This window comes from Grampus griseus (genome assembly GCF_964374135.1).
Source record: "Grampus griseus genome assembly, chromosome: 5".
NCBI classification, from domain to species: domain Eukaryota; kingdom Metazoa; phylum Chordata; class Mammalia; order Artiodactyla; family Delphinidae; genus Grampus; species Grampus griseus.
The window spans coordinates 142,112,537-142,127,004 of record NC_138998.1 but is presented as its reverse complement, the minus strand read 5'-3'; the positions used below and the strand labels follow the sequence as shown (position 1 = coordinate 142,127,004).

Here is a 14,468-nt window from a genome sequence, read left to right as displayed (position 1 = left end):
GTCAGTTTTAACTTTATGTATTTTGAAGCTCTGTTATTATTTGCATGTATGTTTATAATTGTTATATATTCCTGATGGATTGACTTTTTATTATTATAAAATGCCTGTCTCTAGTTACAATTTTTGTTTAAAGTCTATTTTATCTGATATTAGTAAAATATTAATATCTCCTTGTGGTTGCTGTTTGCATGATGTATCTTTTTCTATCCTTTTACTGTCAATCTATTTCTATCTTTGAATCTAAAGTATGTCTCATGCAGAGAGCATATAGTTGAATCATGTTTGTTTATGCAGTCTAACAATCTCTGCCTTTTGATTGCGTTATTTGCTTTTATGTTATTACTGATATATCCTCATTATTCACAGATTTTGTATTTGAAAATTCACCTACTTTCTAAAATTGATTTGTAACCCCCAAATCAATACTTTTGGCACTTCCAAAGTCATTCATGGACATGCATAGAGCTGCAAAACATTTGATGTCATGGGAACAACATGCGTGTTCCAGCTGAGGATGACAAGGCAATGCTCTGCCTTCTTGCTTCAGCTCATACTGTAAACAAGTGCCCTTTTGCTGTCATTTAGAGCTACGTTCTTCACATTTTTGTGCTTTTCACTGGTGACCTTGCTGCTTGAAATGGCTCCCAACATAGTGCTGAAGTGCTGTCTAGTGCTCCTAAGTGCAAGAAGGCTGTGATGTGCATTAGGAAGAAAATACGTGCATCAGATAAGTGCCATTCAGGCATGAATTATGTTGCTGTTGGAAGTGAGTTCAGTGATAATGAATCAACAATAAATATGAAACATACACTGTGAAATAATACCATATCTATCTAAATCTATCTATCTCTCTATCTAACCCTGGCTAATATTTGGTATTTGACCCTGGTTTCTGACACAGATTTCCTAATCCCTTGGAATTTCCTGGGATAGGAGTTGTCTTTTATTCTAATAAGGCAACTCTTGGTGGGCTCCTGGATGGGACAGGGTCACCAGAAAGACCAAGCCTTGATTTGTAGCTTGGTACTTTCAGCCCCATCTCCTATTCTCCAGAAAGGGGAGAGGGGCTAGAAATTGAGTTAATCAATGCCTACAAGATGAAGCCTCCATAAAAATCCCCAAAGTACAGGGCTTGGAGAACACCTGGGTTGTTGAACACGTCCACATGCCAGGAGGGTGAAACACACCAACTCCATGGAAACAGAAGCTCCTGCACTCAGAACCCTTCCAGAACTCACCCTCTGTATCTTCATGTGGCTGTTGGTCTGCATCCTTTAAAATATCCTTTGTAAAAAATCAGCAATAATAAGTAAACTGTTTTTCTGGGTTCTGCTCTAGCAACTTATTCAAGGAGTCATGGGAACCTCCAATCTGTAGCCAAGTCAGACAGAAGTTGTGGGTCACCCGGGTGCCTGCTACTTGTAATTGGCATCTGAAGCCGGGGGCAGTATTGTGCAACTGAAACCTAACCTGTGGGGTCTGTGTTGACTCTGGTTAGGGTCAGAACTGAACTGACTTGTAGGACACTCCTATGGTGTCAGAGAACTTGTTGGGGTGGGTGAAGACCCACACACCTGGTGTCAGAAGCTTCTTCATGAGAGTAAAGGAAAACTCACATAACACAAGGTTATGTATTGATTAGCTGATGAAAATGAGGCTAGAGGCTCACAGGAACCTAAATCTTTATTTCCCCTAGAAGCAATGGCTGAGTACTTGCTAATCCAGTGTTCACAGTGACTTTCTATAACAATAATGAGCATCAACTGTGGTCGGATTGATGTCTGCTATTTCACTTTTCCGTTTCCTATTTCTCATGTCTTTCTTGTAATTGTGTTCCTTTATTCCTTTTCTACTGCTTTCTTTTGCTTTTACTAAATACTTTCCAATGTAGCAATATTATTTCTTTAATGATTTTTTCATCATATATTTTTAAGTTTCCCTTTGCTCTAGGGTCTATCATGTACTTATGTTAACTTATCAGAATCAACTTCCAATTTATACCAATTCAATTCCAGGTATATATAAAAACACTGCTCATTTTTATATGTAACTCTATCCCTTCCTGTCTTTTTTGTCCTTCCTGTTACAATATTTCATCTTAAAATGTTAAAATTCCAAGAATATATTGTTATAATTATTACTTAGTATACTTTTATGATTTTTAAGAAGCTTAGAGAAGAAAGGAATGCAAAACCTTTGTTATCCTAGCCTTTTTATCGTTTCTGGTTCTCTTCACTTTTTCCTGTGGATCTGAGTTCTCATCTGCTGTAATTTCCTTTGCCCAGTACAGTTTTGCTCCCATGTACCTCCTTTGTGCTGATGTTGTCAAATATATTGAATTTCTAGACTATAGGTCCCAAAATACATTGTATACATATTGTTTTATACAATATGCTTTATAATATATTGTTTTATAAATTGTGTTAAATCAAGTAAGAGAAGAAACAAGAAAAAAATATGCATTTGTATTGTCTTTTCTAATTACATAATTAACTTTACTGGCATCTTTTTTTCCCCTGTGGGTTGGAATTTCTATCTGGGGTTACTTGCTTTTAGCCTGAAGAACTCCATTTAGTATGTCTAATACAATGAGTCTCCTAATATCAGATTCTCTCAGTTTTTATTTATCTGAGAATATATTTTTCCTCCATTTTGAAAAATAGCTTTTTTGCATATAGGATTCTTGATTGACAATTTTTACTTTGAGCATTTTGAGTACATGGTCCCACTGCCTCTGGTCTCCACCGTTTCTGATGGAAAGTCAGCCGTTAATCTTACTGGGCTTCCCTTGTGAGTGACTCAGCATTTTTCTCCTGCTGCTTTTGATATTTCCTCCTTGTCTTTGACGTTTAGCATATTCAGTATGACATGCCTGTTTGTGAATCTTTTGTGTTGAAAAGATTGAAGTTCATCAAGCTTCCTGGATGTGTAGATTGGAGTTTTTCACTTTGACAGTTTTAAGCTGTTATTTCTTTGAGGTAATCTCTCTCCATTGCAGTCTGACTGCCATGTGGTCCTCCAGCAGAGTCCCCAGCCCCACCCATCAGCCTCACCCTGAAGCCCACTGACCCCCAACAAGTCCCTGATGGAGCCCTGGCTACTCTTGCAGAGGCCTACAGCTGAGCACATCACCAAGGGCCCTGCCCTTGCCCCTCAGAGACTTGGAAGAGTACAGTGGCTGAAGAGTGAGGACACGAGGGACCACGGCCAGAGGTCACCAGGTCCCAGGTGCAGACCGAGCACTGGGGCATGGGCTGCTACACACTGTGCAGGTGTCTGTGGACGAGGCTCCATGGACAACAAGGCTCTGCTACTGAACATATATTATGACAGAGACTCCAGGAACTGACAACAGAGGGTCAGGTCACAGCCACCACATCCTTCTGCCTGTGAGGGGGAGTGCTTGAGGGAGGAGATCTTGTCCTAATTTGCACCCAGGGGCTGTAGGAACCCCTGATGTTGTCTGGAGCCCCTGATATTGTAGAATAGGAGGAAGGTGTGAGCATTAAGACTCTATCAGGGGAGGTTCTATAGACGTTCAAGCCGCAATGAAGCGAAAGGCATTTGCCTCCACCGTCATTCTCTTTGCGCTAGCCTGCGTCTGCATCCCTGCCCCTCTCTGTGAGCCAGTCTCTGCCCCAGGAGGACACCCGTCCTCACACCTGCCCCAGGGCTCACTCCTAGTGGACACAGGCCCCCTCACCTCCCTCCACAATCAGCAGCATCTGCTCACCAAGTGCATCCCACCCTGTGGCCAGGCCAGTGGGGCATGGCCAGACCTGTCCACACCTGAAAACACCTCCCTCGCCTCAAAGCCCAGATTCTGGGATTGTTCCTGCTTGTCCCTTCCTTTGGAGCAGGAGTTTTGTTTACAAGAGCAGCCCCTGCCCCCAGTGGAGCAGAGGGCTGTCACTAACGAGAGTCACCTGACTGCTACTGTCCCTGCAAAAACATCAGAAAGATTCCTACCGTCTATCCTCTGGAGACAGACACAGGTCCGGAGAGCCCCACCTCCACCCAGGAGCCTCACCAGCCAAAGGCATTTACAGACAGCTGCCAGCTGCCAGAACAGAGCAGGACACAAACAAGGAAGGAAAGGCATTTACAGACAGCTGCCAGAACAGGGCAGGACACAGACAAGGAAGGAAAGAACAGACAGCTGCAAAACAGAGCAGGACACTAACACAGAAGGAAAGGCATTTACAGACAGCTGCAAAACAGAGCAGGACACTAACAAGGAAGGAAAGCCTTCACCAAGTTGCTGCCATGCCAACACACAACACAGAGGACGGCTATAAAGCTGGACAGCCCTGAGCACCTCACTCACACACACACACACACTCTCTATCTCTCTCTCTCTCTCTCTCTCACCCTCCTCCAGCCACCGCCCCCACCATGGCCGTGTCCACCCTGTCCGTCTGCTCCAGCGCCCTGAGCTACGGCAGCGGCTCTGCCTGCCTGGTCCCTGTGACTCCTGCACCGGCTCCTGCTGGCAGGTGGATGACTGCCCAGAGAGCTGCTGCGAGCCCCCCTGCCACGCCCCCAGCGGCTGCACCCCGGCCCCCTGCCTGAACCTCGTCTGCACCCCAGTGAGCTGCGTGTCCAGCCCCTGCTGCCAACCAGCCTGCACCGGCCCCTGCACGGCCTCGTGCCGCCGGCAGTCTAGCTGCGAGCCCCCCTGCCACACCTGCTCCCCCTGCCAGCAGGCCTGCCGTGTGCCCGTCTGCTGCAAGCCTGCGTGCTGCACACCTGTTTGCTGCACACCTGTCTGCTGCACACCTGTGTGCTGCGAGCCCGTGTGCTGTGAGGCCGCCCCCTGCTCAGCCCCCTCGTGCTGCCAGCCCACCCCCTACCCCTCGTCCTGCCGCAGACCCTCCTCCTCCGTGTACCTGCTCTGCCGTCCCGCGTGCTCCCGCCCTGCCTGCTGCATCCCTGCCTCAGTCTGCTGCTGACTGGGCACATTGCCAGCTACTCCTAGGGCCAACCCTGAATTCCATCTGAAATCTCTGCAGCGTTGAGCCCAGTCTGGGATCTCCTTCTGCCCCAGAACCACCCACTTCCACAGCCTGGGCTGAGTCCTCACTGCCCAGCTGGCTCCCTGGACTGGCTCCTGGCTTCCTCTAGACCCTAGGTCTCAGCAGCGTCCTCCTCTCCATCCTTGTCAGATCGTGGACTTTGTTCTGCCCTATGTGAGGGGCCGGTCCGTTAACAAATAAAGTCATTGTCAGGCCCTCTCCGAGACCGAGTGCATATCTGTGCAAACCCTAGGGAAGAGCTTTGATGTGGAGTGTGGCCTTGAGCTGCGTCCAGGGCAGTAGGACCACTGGGCAGGGCCAGACAGGCCCTCCCACACTCTGCCTGGGCGTCCTGTGCTAGCAGGTCCCCTGCAGCCTCCAGCCCAGAGATTCCTGCTCACCTGGAGACCCCTGCAGCCTCCACCAGTGAAGGACGGCAGCGGGCAGGTAACCAGGCCCTGGGTCTCACACACTGGGGACTTGGAGCTTTACTAGAGACAAGGGACACTCCGTTTAATAAAGCATCTGCCTTGAAGGCATAAAGCCCACTCCAGAAACAGCTTCAGACAGGCTGGGGCCAGCTGCTCTCCAGTGCCCTGGGCACGAGGGTGAGTGCTTCTGTCTGTGTGAAGAGGCCAGGAGGGAGAGAGCCATGTGCGGTGACGATGGAGCCTGTGTTAGTCAGGGTTCTCCAGAGAAACAACCAATGAGACGTGTGTGTACACATGCAGAGAGGTTTATTTTGAGGAGCCGTCTCACGTGATTGTGGAGACTGGCAAGTCCAGAATCTGCAGGGCGGGCTTCCCAGGGAAGAGCTGGTGTTGCAGCTCGAGTGTAGAGATGGTCTGCTGGCGGAGTCTCTTCCTCCTCTGGGGACCTCAGTCTTTTCTCAAGGCCTTCAACTGATTGGGTGAGGCCCACCCATGTTTTGGAGGGCAATCTGCTTTCCTCAGAGTCCACTGATTTCACTATTGCTCTCACCTAAGAAATAAGCTTGTCATGACATCCAGACATGTTTACCCAAACAACTGGGCACCACGACCTGGTCAAGTTGACACATGAAACTCACCATCACAGGGACCAACAGCCAAGGGAGAGGAGGGATATTTGGAAGTGGCAGGTGCTCACTGGGCGATCCCCTCAGGAATTCAAATATTAAGGCAGGTTGCCCTCTTGGGAAATACAGGGAGGAGGGAGTCACCCTGGCCCTGCAGGGACGGTGCTGGGCAGGCAATCACCTGGAGGACATGGGTGTTCCCCAGCGAGAAGGGCTTTGGCCAGGGACCTCAAATGTAACTGTTAACTATTATAATAGCTCCATTTAAAAGGGAAAAAAGAAACAGGTGAGATTAATTTAACATATTTTATTTAACCCAATATATCCAAAAAGTTACCATTTCAATACGTGTTACTAAAAGCTGCTTTTAAAATGCTTATAGATTCACTATTTGTTCAATATTTTTCTAAAGTGATTTTTGGAAGGAAAAGAGAGGTCCAGGCATTTTGTTCAATCTTAGTTAAAATTTAAAAGCCCAGTTAATATTCCTGTTTAATGATTTAACATATTAAAAAAAATAAATTTATTTATTTACTTTTGGCTGCTTTGGGTCTTCGTTGCTGCGCGCAGGCTTTCTCTAGTTGCAGCGAGCGGGGGCTACTCTTCTTTGCGGTGCACAGGCTTCTCATTGCGGTGGCTTCTCTTGTTGCGGAGCACGGGCTCTAGGCGCGTGGGCTTCAGTAGTTGTGGCTCGTGGGCTCTAGAGCGCAGGCTCAGTAGTTGTGGTGCACGGATTAGTTGATCCATGGCATGTGGGATCTCCCTGGACCAGGGCTTGAACCCGTGTCCCCTGCATTGGTAGGTGGATTCTTAACCACTGTGCCACCAGGGAAGTCCTGATTTAACAAATTTATTGAGCACCTTCTATGTACCAAGCACTGTTTCAGGCACCGGGGATAGAAGGCTGAACACAACAGGAAAAATTCTTCTCTAACGGAGTTTACATCCTAGGTGGGGGAGGTGACAATCACTAATAAATAATGCAAAAATTTTAAAAAGTTGGGAAAATGGGTAGAGATTGTTGAGGGGATCTTGCAGTGTTTTAGTATTAAATATTTAGTGTTTATCAGTGTTTTCAAAACACTTCCAGAGATTAATACCTTTATCTTTGTACCTTGTTGCTTTTAGTAAGTTAATGTAGCCATATCCTTATCGTATCAGTTATACTGAAAGAAGAGAATCAGTTGTGCATGGCCAGCAAGTTGAAGATCAAATTGAGAGTAATCCTGTCTCCATTTGCATACAGTCATCATCTGCTGGTCCAAGTAGGAGGTGGTCCAGACTCTTGATTTTCCCATTGTTCCTTCTGTAGCTCATCCACCGGCCTTTGTAGCATATTCCAAATGATCAAGGCATTTGTATTCAGGGATTGTGACCAACTGTTCTGAAAAGTAAATTTGAAAAAAAAATGACTTAAGTGAGTTTTATTTTGATTAAACGGTAAATTTTGATTAAATGAGTTTTGCAGTAAATTTTGATTGAGTTGTGAGGACCTTGAAGAATTATATAGTAATTCACTCCTGCCTGTACAGAGCAAAGTGGGGATAGAAAAATAATCCACTTTGCGTTTCTTATGCGTCCACACGTCGGGTTTTCAACAAGCTTTACATCCTTTTGTCTGTGGACATTTTTGTTTACTTCGGAATATGACTTGTGGTAAGATGCTCTGTTATTCTTTCATAAAAATGGGCCCTTCTCTGTACCAATACTAAGAATTGTTCTAGGCACCAGAGATACAACAGTGAACAAAACAATTTCTTCTCTTAAAAAAACAAACAAAAAACCCCCCAAAAGTGAACATGGGGTACTGGCCACTTTTCAAGGGCTCGGCAGCCAGGTGGCTCTCACACAGACAGAGCATCTGATATTAATAAAGTGTTAGAACCTCACCGGGGTCACTGCCTAGGAAGGATCAGACTCTGCACATACAACCCATCTCGCTGGCTATTTCGACTTGTTTCCCCTTCTTTGCACCGACGCCAGCCCAGCCCCCCAGGTGCTCCTGTCTGCTTCATCACTTGGTCATTTGTCTTATTTCTTTAAGTATTTTTTTTCAAGAGGGAAGTGTGAGTGGAGTACTTTCTAAGCTCTTGCTTATATGAAAATACACCGCTGTTCTCTTTACTTGAGAAAGATGTAATAATTTGAAAGAAGATCAAATCAGCCTTAATCCCGGATGTTCCCCCAGAAGCTCTGTGTCTTTCACTGTTTGGTGGGAGAGGGGTCTGGAGTCAGCCCTGGGGGGGTTCATTTCCAGACTACGTGCTGTTTCTTCCTGCACGGCGAAGGGGCTGCTATTAATTCTGTTCATTTAAAAACTGCCAGCACGTGTCTAGGGTGGGTGGGCTCTGAAGCCCTGAGGCTCCTGAAATTCATGGAGCCCTTCCAGTCCACACACACACACCTTCGCGCGCTCAGCTCAGAGCGCTTCACGCTCAGTTTTGTCTCTACTGTTGTATCCTAGCTGTGCCTCCTCCCTCCCTAGCAAACGGACTGTCATGTTTGGCGTCGGCGAAACACAAGGTTCGTTGATTACATTTTCTCTCATCATATTTGGGGTTTTCTCTTTTATCTCTGTGATTTGGAGGATCCCCGCCTGGCCTAGAACAGGTGCTCAGACAGTGCTGTCTAACCCCACAGCTGTGGCCAGGGCCGTCGTGACCATCCCTGCTCCAGGCGTCGACCTCCTCACCAGAGTCAGCCCATGCTGACTTTCAGTTCCGGGCTCCCCAGGACCACATCTTCTTCATCCACGAGGGAAACTGACTGTTGCCTGGGCTTGACTTTGGGTGTTACCTGGGGTCCGCACGTCTCCACTGCTCGCACGCGGGGTCTCCAGGGGGAGACCCTCTCCCTGTCCCTGAGTCCTTCAGGGCATCACCTCTGAGGGAGGCAACCTCGGGTCAAGAAGGGCAATTTGCCCAGCCGAGGAGTGTGGGGCGCACAGCCTGTGCCGAAAGGCACTTGAGTTTGGGTGAAATGTTGATGAAAACGGCTCCCGATTTACCCTGCAGTCCTGCGTCCCTTTCATGGCCCCAGACTCACTCAGACACCTGTGAGCACTGCTCCTGGAGAAAGTTTCATTGCAGAGTCCACGTCCGACCGTGTCCCATTAACGCTCCTCTCGGGCACGCTAGGCTGGGCTGCGAGGGCTCTGGGCATCCCTCACCTCCTGCTGGCAGAGCCTGGGTCTCACACCAGGCCCTGCTGGAACGTGACCCTAGACCCACTCTATGGTCCAATCTTCTGAACCACTTGCATTTTATAAGATGTGCCAATGTCAGTTTACACTTAAGATTCTTCTTCTTCTTTTTTTTTTTTTTTGGCTGCGTTGGGTCTTCATTGCTGCACGCGGGCTTTCTCTAGTTGCGGCGAGCAGGGGCTACTCTTCGTTGCTGCACGCGGGCTTCTCACTGCGGCGGCTTCTCTTGTTGCAGAGCACGGGCTCTAGGCGCGCAGGCTCAGTAGTGGTGGGACACAGGCTACACTTAAATTTTAAAATGCTTAAAAGTTAAACTGATATTAAAAGTACCCCAAACACAGGAGAGATGGAACAGAATGCATCAATGTAGAGAGGTGTTCACCTCTAAACCACACTCAGCATAATCTTGCCTCAATAGTTTCCATGACTTTCTGGAGCCAAACAAAGGAGCGAAGGGAAAACATCCTGCAACTCAGGATATTTACACTCACAAGTTTAACGAGGGAAAACTATTGCAGAAACTACGCCAGCACTAATGAGGGGCTCCTGCAGCCAGCTCTCAACCCCAAGGAGGAAGGGCGAGTGTGGGAGCCCCCCTGCCGCACCTGCTCCCCCTGCCAGCAGGCCTGCTGTGTGCCTGTCTGCTGCAAACCTGTCTGCTGCACACCTGTCTGCTGCAAGCCCGTCTGTTACACACCTGCGTGCTGCGAGCCCGTGTGCTGTGAGGCCGCCCCCTGCTCAGCCCCCTCGTGCTGCCAGCCCACCCCCTGCCCCTTGTCCTGCCGCAGACCCTCCTCCTCCGCAGCCCTGCTCTGCCGCCCCGCCTGCTGCCCCGCCTGCTGCGTCCCCGCCTCAGGCACGTCCTGCTGCTGACCGGGCACGTCCCCCCAGGGCCAGCCGGGCTCAGGTCCCCCCATGACTCGGTCCTCCCAGCCTCCCTCAGTCCTGACCTGGGTTGGGCGGCTGCCCCCACTCGGGACAGGGTCCCCTTCGTCCCCACTGTCCTGGTCTGACTGACCTCTGATCCTGCCCCGGGAACCCCGACCTTGCTGCACCTCCACCTGCCTCTGGGTCACCTGTCCCCCTCCCAGTTCCTCTGCCTGCGTCACTTGGCTTCCACTTCCATCCTGTCAGCACCTCCTCAGGCACCCGGATAAATAAACTTACTTCATCACATGACCCAATTCCTGTCTCTCACCTTCACTGGGGGGAAACACAGGGTTCTGACCAGACACTGGTCTCCTCCAGCCAGGAGTATTCCTAGAGGTGAGGGACTGAGAACCCCAAAGGTCAGTGGCCTGACCCCTCTGGGTGGGGCCCCTGCCCTCTCCAAGAAGGTCAGCGCCTGCTCAGGCTCCGGGGTCCTGGGACGTGAACATGGGGGAGTAAAGACGCCTGTCCACCCGGAGGCCCTGGCTGTGACGTCATCGTCCTTCCCAGCCACCCGCCCACGGGCCCAGCCACCACTGTGAGCATTTTGTCCTGCTGTGTCATTTCCACCCATTCCGTGCACTTCCTGAGACTTGGCTCACGGGAAGGCGCCCTTCACATGGAAGATAAGTGCAGGGGCCACACGTGTCCCCTCAGCGCCCGGAGTGGCCAGAGGCCATGTGACCCAAGCTGTGCAAATTGATTTTGCTAAATTAGGTGTTAAATTAACCATGAGGACCATGGAGTTTTTCCACTTCTTTAGTGTAACAGTTGCGTGGAATTCACTGATAGTTTTACATGGGCAAAGACTTGCTAAAAAACTATATTCTATATTTAACGTATCTGCTTAGCATTCAGGTTTAATCACTTTCATTTCTTTACGCTTTTTATTGTGTTAGGCTAGAAATGAACAGACTGTAAATTGCACTTACGTACAGTCAAGTATATATGGTCTCTCCCTGGTCCGAGCTGGGGTTGCTGGCGTTTGGAGATCGCGACAATGGCGGGTGGCGCGAGGTTCGTTAAATTGTGGTAAAATACACGTGACGTGAAATTTCCCATTTTAACCCTTTTTAAGTATCCAGCTCAGGGGCATTAAGGACAGTCACGCTGTTGTGCAGCCATCAGCACCGTCCATCTCCAGAACCTTTCATCTTCCCCAAACTGGAACTCTACACGCATTAAATAGCAGCTCCCCACGACTGCCCCCAGCCCCCGCCCCACTGCCCACCTTTGGCCCCTGTGCATCCGGGTCCCCCAGGGACCTCACATCAGTGGACCGCACACTACCTGTCCTTTTGTGACTGGCTTACGTCACTGAGCATCAGGTCCTCAAGGTTCATCCACGCTGACGTCAGAACTTCCTTTTTAAGGCTGAGCAATATCCCATTGCATGAATGGACCACATCTTAGTTATCCATTTCTCCATCGATGGACACTGGCTGCCTTGACATTTTAGCTATTGAGAGCGATGCTCGCGTGAACACGGGTGTACAAGTACCTCTTCAGGAGGCTGCTGCCAGTCCTTCTGGGATATACCCAGAAGTGGAATTGCTAGGTCAGATGGTAATTCCACACTAATTTTTTGGGGAACCTCCACACTGTTTCCTATAACAGCTGCACCATTTTATTGCTGCCTTCCCCCCCAGCAGTGCACAAGGGCTCCAATTTCTCCACATCCTCAGCAACACTTGCAATTTTCTGTTTTACTGACAGTAGCTGTCCTCATGGGTGTGAGTGGTGCATTTGGTTTCATCACAGACCCTGGTTACTGTCTCAGGCGCTGCGGCCCAGAGACCCGCCCTCACCTGCCCCCCTGCACCTGCCGCCCTCACCTGCCCCCCTTCACCTGCCCCCCTTCACCTGCCCCCTTCACCTGCCGCCCTCACCTGCCCCCTCACCTGCCCCCCTTCACCTGCCCCTCTTCACCTGCCACCTTCACCTGCCCCCCTTCACCGGCCCCCTCACCTGCCCCCCTCACCTGCCACCCTTCACCTGCCCCCCTGCACCTGCCCCCTTCACCTGCCGCCCTCACCTGCCGCCCTCACCTGCCCCCTTCACCTGCCTCTTCACCTGCCGTCCTCACCTGCCCCCATTCACCTGCCCCCCTTCACCTGCCGCCCTCACCTGCTCCCCTTCATCTGCCCCCCTCACCTGCCCCCCTCACCTGCCACCCTTCACCTGCCACCCTCACCTGCCCCCCTTCACCTGCCCCTCTTCACCTGCCACCCTCACCTGCCCCCCTCACCTGCCCCCTCACCTGCCCCCCTTCACCTGCCCCCTCACCTGCCCTTCACCTGCCACCCTCACCTGCCCCCCTTCACCTGCCACCCTCACCTGCCCCCCTTCACCTGCCCCCCTTCACCTGCCTCCCTTCACCTGCCCCCTCACCTGCCCCCCCTCACCTGCCCCCTTCACCTGCCGCCCGCCCTCACCTGCCCCCCCTCACCTGCCCCCTCCCTGCCCCGCCCCCGCTGGCCCCTCTCTTGCAGAAGAACGAGTACCTGTTCACGGTGGTGGCGGAGGAGCGGGACTCGCTGCTGCTCGGCCTGCGCTACTCGCCCACCCAGCTGCACTTCCTCTTCCTCAGGGAGGACGGGGCGCGCGCCTGGCAGGTCCGTGTGTCCTTCCGCGGCCCGGCTCTGACGGACGGCCAGTGGCACACGCTGGTCTTGGCCGTGTCCGAAGGCTCCTTCTCCCTCACCAGGGACTGCGGCCTCCCCGTGGGCATGTAGGTACCGCGGCGCCGGAGGGGTGGCAGGGGCCGGGTGCTGCCAGCAGAGCTCGCAGGGCGCACGCTGGCCCGCGGAGCTCCGCCGAAGGCCGGGGGGTCAGGCTGGAGGAGGAGCGCCAGGCTCATTGGCTGGTGGACGTGGAACGGCCCCGGACCCCAGAGAGGCGGCGATGGGCGGGAGCGCCCGGGCGGGGAGGGGCCGCGGCCTGCCCGCTGGGGCTGGGGGATGGGACTCGACCCATGTACGCGGCTGCGGAGTCGGTAGCATCGAGGCAAGGCCCAGAGGAAGGTCAGGGTGAGCTCGGGCACCAGGAGCCCAAAAGGAGCTGCCGCCCGATGAGGCCCAGGTCTTGCTTTGTGACTTTCAACCCATCACTTAACCTCTCTGACTCAGTTTCCTTTTCTGGGACGAGGGAGAAAATATTCACCAGAACACCAAATAAACGTGCGGAATCGCCTTATAGCTTTGACGCAACCCCGGGCACTCGAGAGCCCGAGCCCATCTCTTGTCCTGGCCGTGGCCTGGTCCCCATGGCCTGGCTCCCGGGTAAGCTGGGCGGGGACGGCCCCCACCGGACCTCAGCGTCCCTCCTCGCTGGCTGGGGCTCGCCACCCTTTCTTTCTTAATCACAAATGGTCCATTTACACTAGATCTATCCTTATGACAAATATTCCTTTCAAAGGTAGACTCTCACTCTGCTTTGTCATTATGAAACTTGTTGGAATAAAAGATTCTCCTTAACACGTACACACTGTTTAAACATGCCTTTATCACAACTCCGCCCCACCATGCCCCAAATACACTGGGGCCTTTATAGGGAGACGGCGGCTCAGGTGGGAGAGCCGGCGGCGGGGCAGTTCTGTGATGGGGGCCATGTGCAGGAGGACAAGGCTGGCAGTGCGGGTGCTGGAGATCATTGCGGTGCCGCGGAGGGCTCACACCTGGACCCAGGAAGCCTGGGAGCTGTGCTCGGAGCGCAGGCGTTCTGGGACCTTGCCACGGCCAGCGGCAGCCAGACGGCAGACCCTGGACGGAGCAGGTGCTTTGACTAGAGGACGTGGCATCATGGTCCGGGAGGTGCTGGACAGTGGAGAGGAAGCACACACCTGGCTCTTCCCCCAGAGGCTCCAGCCACGCAGTCCCCTCCAGGAGGTCCCACATCTTCCCCATCCCGAGTTGGGCCTCCACTTGCATCTCAAGACCCAACTCCAGCCACATCTTCCCACACATCCCGGCTCACCGAGGTGAACCCCGTCTGGCCCCGACATCATCTGTCTCACGGCCCTGGGCTCAGAGGACGGGGGCGGGCTGGGGACCCCGAGCCGGGAGGAGCCACTGGAGACGCCCGTGACATGGAGAGGGGCCACTGAACACCTCCGCAGCACACGGTTTTGTAGAAGATCCTTGTCCTGGGGCAAAGAGCTTCCCCCCAAATTCACATCCGCTAGAACCGGAGAATGGGACCTCGTTTGGAAACAGCATCTCTGCAGGCATAACTGAGCTAAGCTGAGCAGTAGGTTGGCCCTGAC

At 51.8% G+C, this 14,468-nt stretch overlaps 1 protein-coding gene and 1 pseudogene across 2 annotated transcripts in view; both read left to right on the top strand.

Annotated features, from left to right (window-relative positions):
* Positions 1-14,468, top strand: part of TSPEAR (thrombospondin type laminin G domain and EAR repeats) — a gene marked incomplete at its 3' end in the record, with an annotated part of 59,732 nt that overhangs the window by 22,508 nt on the left and 22,756 nt on the right. Inside the window, exon 3 of the mRNA XM_082655607.1 lies at positions 12,697-12,935. Within this exon, the coding sequence (XP_082511733.1) occupies positions 12,697-12,935 (239 nt within the window). The remainder of the gene's footprint in view (positions 1-12,696; positions 12,936-14,468) is intronic.
* On the top strand, positions 4,376-10,207 carry LOC309823385 (annotated as a pseudogene). The gene is made up of 2 exons: positions 4,376-4,796; positions 9,899-10,207. The product of its transcript is annotated as an uncharacterized misc_RNA (transcript).